The sequence below is a fragment of the Phocoena phocoena genome, chromosome X, assembly GCF_963924675.1.
Source record: "Phocoena phocoena chromosome X, mPhoPho1.1, whole genome shotgun sequence".
Taxonomy (NCBI): domain Eukaryota; kingdom Metazoa; phylum Chordata; class Mammalia; order Artiodactyla; family Phocoenidae; genus Phocoena; species Phocoena phocoena.
This window is the reverse complement of record NC_089240.1, coordinates 53064835-53077721: the sequence shown is the minus strand read 5'-3', so window position 1 is coordinate 53077721 and position 12887 is coordinate 53064835. Positions and strand designations below refer to the sequence as shown.

General features: G+C 39.8%; 1 protein-coding gene across 1 annotated transcript in view; it reads left to right on the top strand.

Moving 5' to 3' along the window:
• MTMR8 (myotubularin related protein 8) overlaps positions 1 to 11466 on the top strand; it is a 185734-nt gene extending 174268 nt beyond the window's left edge. Inside the window, exons 13-14 of the mRNA XM_065900169.1 lie at positions 8492 to 8618; positions 10996 to 11466. Of these exons, the coding sequence (XP_065756241.1) occupies positions 8492 to 8618; positions 10996 to 11466 (598 nt within the window). The remainder of the gene's footprint in view (positions 1 to 8491; positions 8619 to 10995) is intronic.
• Positions 11467 to 12887: the final 1421 nt, after the last annotated feature.

The window sequence follows — 12887 nt, the reverse complement described above, 5'->3', positions numbered from 1 at the left end:
CATCAAAAAGAATAAAATACCTGGGATAAACCTACCTAAGAAGGCAAAAGACCTGTACTCCAAAAACTAAGATGCTGATGAAAGAAATCAAAGATGACACAAACAGATGGAAAGATATACCATGTTCTTGGATTCAAAGAATCAATATTGTCAAAATAACTATACTACCCAAGGCAATCTACAGATTCACTGCAATCCCTATCAAATTACCAATGGCATTTCTCACAGAACTAGAATAAAAAACTTTAAAATTTGTATGGAGACACAAAAGACCCTGAATAACCAAAGCAATCTTGAGAAAGAAAAACAGAGCTGGAGGAATCAGGCTCCCTGACTTCAGACTATACTACAAAGCTACAGTAATCAAGACAGTATGGTACTGGCACAAAAACAAAAAGATAGATCAATGGAAGATGATAGAAAGCCCAGAGATAAACCCACGCACATATGGTCACCTTATCTTTGATAAAGGTGGCAGGAATGTACAGTGGAGAAAGGACAGCCTCTTCAATAAGTGGTGCCAGGAATACTGGACAGGTACATAAAAAAGTATGAGATTAGATCACTCCCTAATACTATATACAAAAATAAGCTCAAATTGGATTAAAGACCTAAATGTAAGGCCAGACACAACAAAACTCTTAGAGGAAAACTTAGAACACTGTCTGACATAAATCGCAGCAGTATCTTTTTTTTTTTTTTTTTTTTTTTTTTTTTTTTTTTTTTTTTGCGGTACACGAGCCTCTCACTGTTGTGGTCTCTCCCGTTGCAGAGCATAGACTCCAGATGCACAGGCTCAGTGGCCATGGCTCACGGGCCCAGCCGCTCCGTGACATGTGGGATCCTCCCGGGCTGGGGCACAAACACGTGTCCCCTGCATCGGCAAGTGGACTCTCAACCACTGCATCACCAGGGAAGCCCAGCAATATCTTTTTTGATCAGTCTTCTAGAGTAATGAAAATTAAAACAAAAATTTAAAAATTGCACCTACTTAAACTCAAAAGCTTTTTCACAGCAAAGGAAACCATAAACAAAACAAAAAGACAACCCACAGAATGGGAGAAAATATTTGCAAATGATGCAACCTACAAGGGATTAATCTCCAAAGTTTACAAGCAACTCATGCATCTCAATATCAAAAAAGTAAAAACTATAGTTAATATGTTGAAAGTGTGATTGTCTACTAGAAGGGGCCAGCTTCTACAACCTGCCAGATCCCTATATGGGGGCTGGTGCCTGCCACTGGAGATCAGGAGTAGTCTTTGCAGGGGTAGCTGTCTTTGAAGGTGATGCATTTTGAGGATTGTAATCTAACCCTAGTAAATATTGTAATTACTCCACCAGTTTACCAGAGATAATCCAATTTGGATTCCCTTTGTTTCTTTGGATCCAGTATAACCTCTCTTGTTCATCTCATAGTTCACACTTAAGCATGGACCTGGTTGTAATTGGTTTGTTTAGCCTAGAGAAAGAGGCATCACTGTTGATAGCAATTTCAATTTAGGCCAAATAGGGTATTGTTTGTAGAGTTAACAAGTGACACAACTCTGGGTTTGTCTTTCATGAGTTTCTTTTAAATGTAGGGCAGCTCTGACCTCTTCAATTGTTTTAGCATTAGCTGTCATGGCTAATAAAAAGAACTTATACTTAAGAGAAGCCCTCCTGACAAACAACTAGGTAGACTCAGGACCTAATTAAGTCACCTCTGGACTTGCAGAGTCATCATACTTCACGCCATACTGCATCCTCTATTACCTAGTAAGTCCACTCCAATGTCCCAGCTGATGGAGGAGATATTTGGCCTCGGTTAACATTTTCCATTGCCAGTCTTCCTAGGCCTTTATGAGGCCTAACATAGGATGGTTAGCCCTCCAAGCCATAAAAATCTGTATCAAAAGGTATATATAGACTGGGGTCCAAAGCCTCCTCTGTTGGTCATTCCCACCTTTCACACTAATTAGTAGGGACACCATTTTTTTCCATTTTGAGCCACCAATTCTGGCAACCAATTGCCTAACTTCAGCCCCCATAAGGTGAAGCTTGTTCCTCACCAGATCTATTCTATATAGCCAGGCAGCCCCTTTTTTACTTGATTCCAGGGTTAGGTCTTTAAGGAGAGACTGGGCCTCAGGAAAAAGGAGAGGATATATCTCTTTATCCAACTGAGAACCAGCCCCTCCTTTTTGGCCCTGCCCTTGTGCCATTTCTATATCTAACTTTTGCAAGTAGTTACCAGGAAAGCAGAGGGTAATATATCCTCATCACTATCATGATGGTATCGTGCTGCCTTTCCCTCTAGTGGGCACTAGTCCTCTTTCATAGGGTCCTGTCTTCCATTTCATCTCCCCCAGAAGTTTAAGTTTCTACCTCATATTTAGGCAGTGCCCTGGTGAGAAGCACCCTCTGGCAGAATTCAACACATGTCTAGTGGTTCAGAGCACCTGTTCAGTTATTGTGCAGAAATTCATCTTTTCTATGGCTTGCAGATACTGAGTGCAGTTTCTCAGGGTATGCAAAACAAGTAGGCTTTAAATAGCTAAAAACTGCTTATTTGGGCTATGTTTAAAACAATTGGATGGGTAAAATTTTGAGTTTGGTACTGATGTGCTTTGCAGCTAACAGGTCCCAGCCTTCTATGAAGGAGTAAGCAATAAAGAGCCATTATGCAGAGACCATTTTTAGCTCATTTATATAACAGTAATGTATAATAGTATAATCACTATGGAAAACTGATTTTCACTTTCCTAAAAAACTAAACATGCAACTACCATATGATCTAACAATTACACTAATTGCACTCCAGGACATGTATCCCAGAAAAATTAAAACTTTGTTCACACAGAAACCTGTACACTAATGTTCATAGCAATTGTATTCATAATAGCCAAAAACTGAAAACAACCCAAATTTCCTTCAACAAGTAAATTGTTTATAGGTAAAAATAACTCTGGTACATCACTGCCAGAGATTATTACTCAGCAATAAAGAGGAATGAACTATTGATACATGCAAGACCTTGCAGAGAATTGTGATGAATCTTAAAATCTAATCTCAAAATGTTACATACTTTATGCTTCCATTTATATAAATTTCTTAAAAAGACAAAATTAATGGTTAAGATTAATGGTTACCAGGGGTTAAGGACAGGGTGGAGGATAGAGGGTACGGAGGTGTGTGTGGCTATAAAAGTACAATAGAAGTACTCCTTATGGTGAGGGAATTGTTATCTTTACTATATCAATATCATCCTAGTTGTGATATTATATTAGTTATCCTTTGAAGAACCTGGGTAAAGCATTTTGGGGATCACTCTTTATTTATTTATTTTTTTTGTGGTACGCGGGCCTCTCACCGTCGTGGCCTCTCCCACCACGGAGCACAGGCTCCAGACGTGCAGTCTCAGCGGCCATGGCTTACGGGCCCAGCCGCTCCGCGGCATGCGGGATCCCCTCAGACCGGGGCACGACCCCACGTTCCCTGCATCAGCAGGCGGACTCTCAACAACTGCGCCACCGGGGAAGCCCTATTACTTTTTTTAATTGTGGTAAAATACACATAGCACAAAATTTACCATCTTAGCCATTTTTAAGTGTACAGTTCTGTAATGTTAAGTATATCTGCATTGTTCAGTCAATCTCCAGAAATTTTCCATTTACGAAACTGAAATCTCTGTATCCATTAAAACAGTTTTCAATTTCCGCCTCACTCCATCCCCTGCCAACTATCATTCTACTTTCTGTCTCTATGTATTTGAATACTCTAGATCCCTCATATGAGTGGAACCATATATTATCTGTCCTTTCATCTCTGGCTTATTTCACTTAGTATCATGTCCTCAAGGTTCATCCATATGAACCTTCTGTCAGAAGTTTCATTCTCTTTTAAGGCTAATATTTCATTGATTGCATATCACATTTTGTTTATCCATTCATCTATTTATAGACACTTGGATAACTTCCACCTTTTGGTTCTTATAAATAATGCTGCCATGAATGTTGGTGTAAAAGTATTTTTGAGGCCCTATTTTCAAATTCTTTTGGATATATACTGAGAAGTGGAATTAATGGATCATATGGTTAATCTATTTTTAATTGTTTTGACGAATGACCATAGCGTTTTCCATAGAAGCTGTAGCACTTTACAGTCCAACAGTGGTGCACAAGAGTTCCAATTTCTCCACCTTCTTGCCAACACTTCTTTTTGTTTTTTCAAATAGTAGCCATTCTGTTGGGTATGAGATGATATGTTATGGTTTTAGTTTGCATTTCCCTAATGAGTAGTGATGATAGTTTCATGTGCTTATTGTCCATTTATATCTCTTATTTGAAAAAATGATTCAGGTCCTTTGTTTTTTGTTTGTTTTATTGGAGTATAGGTGATTTACAATGTTGTATTAGTTTCAGGTGTACAGCATAGTGATTCAGTTATACATATACATATATTCATTCTTTTGCAGATTCATTTCCCATATAGGTTATTATAGAATATTAAGTAGAGTTCCCTATGCTGTACAGTAGGTCATTGTTGGTTATCTATTTTATATATAGTTGTGTGTGTATGATAAGCCTAGGATCCTAATTTATCCCTCCCCTCCCCATGTATCCCCTTTGGTAACCATCGGTTTGTTTTTGAAATCTGTGAAACTGTTTTGTAAATAAGTTCATTTGTATCATTTTTTAAATTAGATTCCACATATGAGTGATATCATATGTTATTTGTCTTTCTCTGTGTGACTTACTTCACTTAATATGATCATCTCTAGGTCCATCCACGTTGTTGCAAATGGCATTATTTTGTTCTTTTTTAAGGTTGAGTAATATTCCATTGTATATATGTACCACATCTTCTTTATCCATTCCTCTATCAATGGACATTTAGGTTGCTTCCATGACTTGGCTATTGTAAATAGCACTGCAATTACAATTGGGGTGCATGTATCTTTCTGAATTATGGCTTTCTCTGGATATATGCGCAGGAGTGGGATTGCTGGATCATATGGTACTTCTACATTTAGTTTTTTAAGGAACCTCCATACTGTTCTCCATATTGGTTGTACTAATTTACATTCCACCAACAGTGTAGGACAGTTCCCTTTTCTCCTCACCCTTTCCAGCATTTGTTTGTAGATTTTTTGATGATGGCCATTCTGACCAGTGTGAGGTGATACCTCATTGTAATTTTGATTTGCATTTCTCTCATAATTAGTGATGTTGAGCATCTTTTCATGTGCTTTTGGGCCATCTGTATGACTTCTTTGGAGCAATGTCTATTTTGATATTCTGCCCATTTTTTTTATTGTGTTGTTTGTTTTTGTGACATAGAGCTGCATGAGCTGTTTGTATATTTTGGAGATTAACCCCTTGTCGGTCACGTTGTTTGCAAATATTTTCTACCAACCTGTGCATTGTCTTTTTGTTTTGTTTATGGTTTCCTTTGCTTTGCAAAAGTTTTTAAGTTTAATTAGGTCCCATTTGTTATTTTTGTTTCTTTTTCATTACTCTAGGAGGTGGATCAGAAAAGATATTGCTGTGATTTCCTAATAGGAGGGACTGGTTCCTGCCCAGTGGTGGGTGGAGCTGGGTCTTGTCCCTCTGGTGGCAGGACCATGCTCAGGAAAACTTTAAGAGGCTTGTCTGCTGATGGGTGGGGATGTGTTCCCGTCCTGTTGGTTGTTTGGCCTGAGGTGTCTCAACACTGGAGCCTACAGGCTGTTGGGTAGGACTAACGTCAGCCTCCAGGAGGGCTCATGCCAGTGAGTACTCCCCAGAACTGCTGCTGCCAGTGTCTTTGTCTCCACAGTGAACCACAGCTGCCCCCTGCCTCTGCAGGAGATGCTCCCATACTAGCAGGTAGGTCTGGCCCAGTCTTTATGGGGTCATTGCTTTTTTCCCCTCTGTCCTGGTACACACGAGACCATGTGTGCACCCTCCAAGAGTGGAGTTTATGTTTCCCCCAGTCCTGTGGAATTCCTGAGATCAAACCCCGCTGGCCTTCAAAGCCAGATCATCTGGGGGCTCCTCCTCCCAGTGCTTGACCACCAGGCTGGGAAGCCTGATGTGAGGCTCAGAAATTTCACTCCTGTGGGAGAACTTCTGTGGTTTCATTGTTTTCCAGTTTGTGAGTCACCCACCTGGTGGGAATGGGATTTGATTTTATCACAGTTGTGCCCATCATACCATCTCATTGTGGCTTCTTCTTTGCCTTTGGATATAGCGTGTCATTTTGGTCAGTTCTAGCATTTTTTTGTCAATGTTTGTTTAGCAGTTAGTTGTGATTTTGGTGTTCTCATAAAAAAGTGTGAGCTTACATCCTTATACTCCACCAACTTGAGCTAATCTCATGTCAGAGCATGTTCTGCTTGTTTTGCTCTAAGACTTTTATAATGTCTGGCCTTACATTTAGGTCTTTGATCCATTTTGAATTTATTTTTGTGTATGGTGTTAGAGAATGTTCTAATTTCATTTTTTACATATAGCTGTCCAGTTTTCCCAGCACCACTTATTGAAGAGACTGTCTTTTCTCCATTGTATATTCTTGCCTCATTTGTCATAGATTAATTGACCATAGGAGCATGAGTTTATTTCTGGGCTTTCTATCTGTTCCATTGATCTATATTTCTGTTTCTGTGCCAGTACCATACTGTTTTGATGACTGTAGCTTTGAAGTATAGTCTGAAGTCAGGGAGCCTGATTCCTCCAACTCCCTTTTTCTTTCTCAAGATTGATTTTGTAACTTGGGGCCTTTTGTGTTTCCATACAAATTTAAAATGCTTTATTCTAGTTCTGTGAAAAATGCCATTGGTAATTTGGTAGGGATTGCATTGAATCTATAGATTGCCTTGGGTAGTATAGTCATTTTCAAAATTTTGATTCTTCCAGTCCAAGAACATGGTATATCTGTTCATCTGTCTGCATCATCTTCAATTTCTTTCATCAGTGTCTTATAGTTTTCAAAGTATAGGCCTTTTCCCTCCTTAGGAAGGTTTATTGTAGGTATTTTATTATTTTTGATGTGATGGTAAATGGGATTGTTTCCTTAATTTCTCTTTCTGATCTTTCATTGTTAGTGTAAAGGAATGCAAGAGATTTCTGTGTATTAATTTTGTATCCTGCAGCTTTACCAAATTCTTGTTTGCCTTTACTGGTGAGCCTTCCCATTTGTAATTTTGTTGTTTCTAGTTGTGGCCTTTTCATTTCCTCCTACAGAAGTTCCTTTAGCATATGTTGTAAAGCTTTTTTGGTGGTGCTGAATTCTCTTAACTTTTGTTTGTCTGTAAAGTTTTTGACTTCTCTGTCAAGTCTGAATAAGAGCATTGCTAGGCAGAGTATTCTTGGTTGTAGGTTCTTCCCTTTTATCACTTTAAATATATCATGCCACTGGATTCTGGCCTGCATAGTTTCTGCTGAAAAATCAGCTGATAACCTTATTTTGATTCCCTTGTATGTTATTTGTTTCTTTTCCCTTGTTACTTTTAATGTTTTCTCTTTGTCTTTAATTTTTGTCAGTTTGATTAATATGTATCTTGCTGTGTTCCTCCTTGGGTTTATCTTGTATGGGACTCTGCACTTCCTGGACTTGAATGAGCATTTCCTTTCTCATGTTAGGGAAGTTTTCAGCTATTATATCTTCAAATATTTTCTCAGACCCTTTCTCTCTCTCTTCTCCTTCTGGGACCCCTATAATGCAAATATTGGTGCATTTACTGTTTTCCCAAAGGTCTCTGAGACTGTCCTCATTTCTTTTCATTCTTTGTTCTGTGGCAGTGATTTCCACCACTCTGTCTTCCAGCTAACTTATTCATTCTTCTGCCTCATTTATTCTGCTATAGATTTCCTTCTAGTGTATTTTTCATTTCAATTATTGTATTGTTCATCTGTTTGTTGTTCTTTGAATCTTCTAGCTCTTTGTTAAACATTTCTTATATCTCCTCTGTCTGTACCTCCATTCTTTTTCTGAGATCTTTATTATCATTACTCTGAATTATATTTTTAGGGAGATTGCCTGTCTCCATTTCACTTAGCTGTTCTGGATTTTTATCTTGTGCCTTCTTTTGGATCATATTTCTCTGCCATCTCATTTTGTCTGTTTTCTGTGTTTGTGGTCTCCTTTCTGCAGCCTGCAGTATCGTAGCTCCTTTTGCTTCTGGTGTCTGCCCCCTGGTGGTTAAGGTTGGTCCTGGGGCTTGTGCCTGCCCACTGGTGGGTGAAGTTGTGTCTTGTCCCTATGGGGGCAGGGCCATGTCAAGGGGTGGGTTTAGAGGTGGCTGTGAGCTCAGTATGACTTTAGGAAGCCTGTCTTCAGCAGAGATCTTTCTGCTAGGAACTTTACTCTTAAATTATGAGCATGTCCAGTCTTTTTAATGTCATCAAAGTTACCTTACTTTTGAGATCTGCCTACCTGCCAGGCTAATATTTTCTTGACATGAGGAAAACATAAATAATCTATTTCTCCAGCTAAGCTAACCCACTTTTTTTCTTTTTGTTTATTCAAGGTTCTGGTGTGGGATGTATAACCACTTTGACAAAGGGCTGCAGCCCAAGCAGAGTATGCTAGAGAGCCTCTTGGAAATTAAGAAGCAGAGATCAATGCTGGAGGCAGATGTGCACAAACTAGAAAAGGTGAAGAGTTAAATCTCAAAATGAGAACCTCTTGTCCCTTCTGAGTAGGCCCAATCCACTGAGAGTTGAATTGGTACTTGTGAGAAGCTGCCTGGCTGGCTTGTTATACTCTCTGCATTCCAAGCATCCTGTGTCTATAAAGCTCTAAGGCACAACTCTTTTTTTATGTTCCATATTAAGTGGTAAATATAACACTCAGTTAAACAAGTGGATTGGTTCCCTTTTTGGATCTGGATGGAATTATTAGGAGGAACAAGAGGGAATGACAGGGAAGTAATACAAGTATTTGTTATCCATCAATAAGTATAACTTCTTGGGTGTACTAATGAGAACAATGAAATTGTTATATTTCCAATTAGGAAAACCTTATAAAAAATCTGATTTCCTTCCCATGTAGATTATAAACTCTGCTCATTGTATCAGCAAAACCAAAGTCACACACTTGTTTTTAATTAGAGGTTAAACAAGTCAACAGGGATTTCCTTTCAATAAATGGAAAATGCTGAGCTGCTTCTGGAATCCAGAGGTTCCTAGGGGTGTGTTTGAAGTAGAGGGGAGGGATATTTTTTAGAAAAGAATTCTTAGAAAGGGTGTGCTGTTTAGGTGCTGGGTGTGAAACTCCTTTTGACCAGATAAGGCATAGCTTTTCTGCTCACTGTAAGTAAACAAATATCCTTTTATTGTGAAAATAAATGTATTGTGACTACATCAGATCCTAAACTTTTGAATGTCCTCTTGGCAGGTAACAGTCAGTTAATTACTTAGTTCCATTAAAAAAAAAAAAGAAGAAGAAGGGGAAGGGGAAGGAAAAAACTGAAGCATAACTTAAAATCATAGGAAACAAAGGAAACAAGCAGCCCCAGGAAGGTCAAGCCCTAGGTAGAACTGAGAAGTAGGAAACCTTTTTCCTGATGTCTCCTGCCTCCTTTTTTTACCTATTAGCAACCTTCTCCACAAGGTCTCCCGAGCAGGTGTCCTATTGTAAACCCAGCCCTTTCACTTATTCCTGCCTAATTCCTGAGAGAATCAGATTCATTCTAGATAGAATCAGATCACTTTCTGATTCTAAAGTTCAAAAGTAAGTAAGGCTTCCCTTTAAAATAATAACTATTGGGTTTCCCTGGTGGCGCAGTGGTTGAGAGTCCACCTGCCAATGCAGGGGACACGGGTTCGTGCCCTGGTCCGGGAAGATCCCACATGCCGTGGAGCAGCTGGGCCCGTGAGCCATGGCCACTGAGCCTGTGCGTCCGGAGCCTGTGCTCCGCAATGGGAGAGGCTACAACAGTGAGAGGCCTGCATACCACAAAAAAATAATAAAATAATAACTATTAACATTCCTTTTTTAATACAGAGAAGATAAACAAAAGCAGCCCAACAGATAACCCTGTTGACGTTTAAAAAAAAAAAAAAGGCAGTACAAGTATAAAGTTAGAATATGCAGAATATAAAAATGTACAAAATGGAATGTTGAAAAAACTCTCCCAGCCACCTACCCATTCAGTTTCTCTCTCCAAGGTTTATCACTCTGTGTGTGTGTGTGTGTGTGTGTGTGTGTGTGATTTTGTGATTTCCAGGAAAATAAGAGTGGTATGCTTATACCCTAAGGCAGGAGCTCTTAACTGGAGTCCATGAACCCATAGATGTCCACAGATGCCCTTCAGGGGATCTGTGAAACCCCTGAAATTATACCTAAAAACTGTGTTCCATCTCATCCACTCATATGTGAATTCATGCAGTTTTCTGAGAAGGTCCATCATTTTCTTCAGATTTTCAAAGGTGTCTATGACCCACAAAAAGTTAAGAATCACTGTTGTAAAGTATCAGTGAATCATTGTTTTATCCCTGAAGGTGAAAATATCCATTGGACATAGCATGAAGTAGTAGACAGATCATAGACTTTGGCATTAAGGAGAGGCAGGATCAGATCCCAGCTCTACCACTTCCTAAATGTGTGAATTTGGGGTGACTTAAATTCTCTGAGCCTCAGTTTCCTCATCTGTAAAATACAGCTAATTCCTAACTAATAAGACTCTTAAGTATAAAAGGAAACACTATATGTAAAGTGCCTGGCACATGGAGGTATTCAATAAATGTTAGTGATCCTTTCCCTTGCCCTCCCTGCTCCCAGTAATAAAATTGCATTTATCAGAAAAGGGAACTTTTATATATACAAGACCCTTGAGGGTCTTTAGTAGTAGGGCTTTTAAAGCACTATGTCAAGTGATGAATAAAAGATGTTTGAGGATGAGGAGGGGGCAAAAGGTCATTTGCTACCATATAAGTGACAGCAGGCAGGATCCGTATAGGTCAATGTGATATTTGCCTAGTTTTACTCCGGTTTCTAATTCTTTTCAATCATTCCTTGTTCCCATGACAGAAAATGAAAGCCCATGATGAGCCACAAGAAGAATTCTGTACCTGCTCTCAATTAGGGCGTTTATTATCTCAACACCTGGGAACTCCTTTAACCAATCCTCTCAGCTTTATGGGTATTGATGGAGACCTGAATACCTTGATGGAGAGTGGCACTCTTTCTAGGGAAGGAGGCCTTCGAGTTCAGATGGATCAAGTAAAAATCCAGTGTGCAGACCTCCACCCTGACTATTATGGGACCATGGGCAGCCTTAGGGCCATAAACATTTCTGGGGATGTCGGCTTCTCTGGAGACACAGGCATCTCTGGGGTCTCAGGCATCTCTGGCAACACGGGAACCTCTGAGGCTATGGGCTTCTATGAAGACATCAGCGTCTCTGGGGCCATGAGCTTCTCTGGGACCACAGGCATCTCTGAAGACACAGGACTCTTTAAGGCCATCACCAAGGAGGCAGGTTTCTCTAAGCAACAGTGAGCTATTCATCTGCTTCCATATTAGGTGCAACTGCAACACCCACAATGATCCTTGTCTCAAAAAAGGCTGTGCTGCTTTTCTAATTGGATTAAATGGGCAGGGCCAGGGCACCCCTCCTCCCAGTTAAGAGTCTGGAAGGGGATTTAGGGCCTTTACTAGTTAAGCAACCAGTATATGCATGTCAAGCAGGCCAGAATATAGGCAAGAGAAAGAATATGTTATTATTCTAGAATGGGATTTAGCTTTAAAAATACTGCTTTTCAGCTGAGATATTAGGCTGGTTCCATTATTCCAATTTCCTTAAAGATCAGCCTCCCTTACATGAGGAAGATGAAAACATATAGCATGAGAACAAGTTGTAATATTGTCACAGTGGAGAATTAAGACCCTGTTGAGGGGGTGGAGAGATGATGTGCAACAGGTAACTGGATTGCAGAATAGCTTGAAAGAAAATTTTACTTGCAATTATATTTAGCCATACAATGTAAGCTAACATTATTGCCAATAGAGACCCCAACATTTGCCTGAGAACTAAATCAAAATGATCCATGGGGGGCTTCCCTGGTGGTGCAGTGGTTGAGAGTCCACCTGCCGTTGCAGGGGACACAGGTTTGTGTCCCGGTCCGGGAAGATCCCACATGCCGCGGAGCGGCTGGGCCCGTGAGCCATGGCCGCTGAGCCTGCGCGTCTGGAGCCTGTGCTCCACAATGGGAGAGGCCACAACAGTGAGAGGCCCGCGTACCGCAAAAAACAAACAAAAAAAAGATCCATGTGTGCTTGGTGGTTTAGAACATATAAGAAAATAGTTTTCTTAAGTTACAACACTTGTTTTCCCCAACTCACACCCTGGTTAGGTCTCAGCCAAATCCCTTTTTCATAGATAGCCCATTGATAAACTTAAATCCACTACATTCTAAAATGATCAATTCCAAAATAGTGAGGTCTGAATTAATAATATTGATCAATAGCATTCTCAACATCAGTTCAGGAGACAACTGAAAATCTCAGTGCTTTATACCCTGGCTTGCCCAAATACTCTAGGGAGAAGGGGATGTGTTGTTTAAACACCAAACTTTCCCCCATTTGGGGTTGATGCACGCTGTACACTTTCCTATTGGATATCCAGTCATAGTTTATCCACTTCCACATGCTGGGGTAAGGTGAGTCTTGGGTAGTTTGGGTCGTTCACTACATATTGTCAGCATTTTCAGAACTCCCATTGCCAACAGCATCCATGTCTTCACATAGGATGTCTATTCTGTATACCATATGTCTGGTTTAAGCTAAAAAAATAGATGTCTTAGTGAAAAAGCCACCTCTGTTACTACCATATCCATTTGTAAATACAGACATCTCTGAAGGATCACCTCATTTGTTACTTTTCTCTATAAGAAAGAGGGATCTTTTAATCGAAGTGTTAG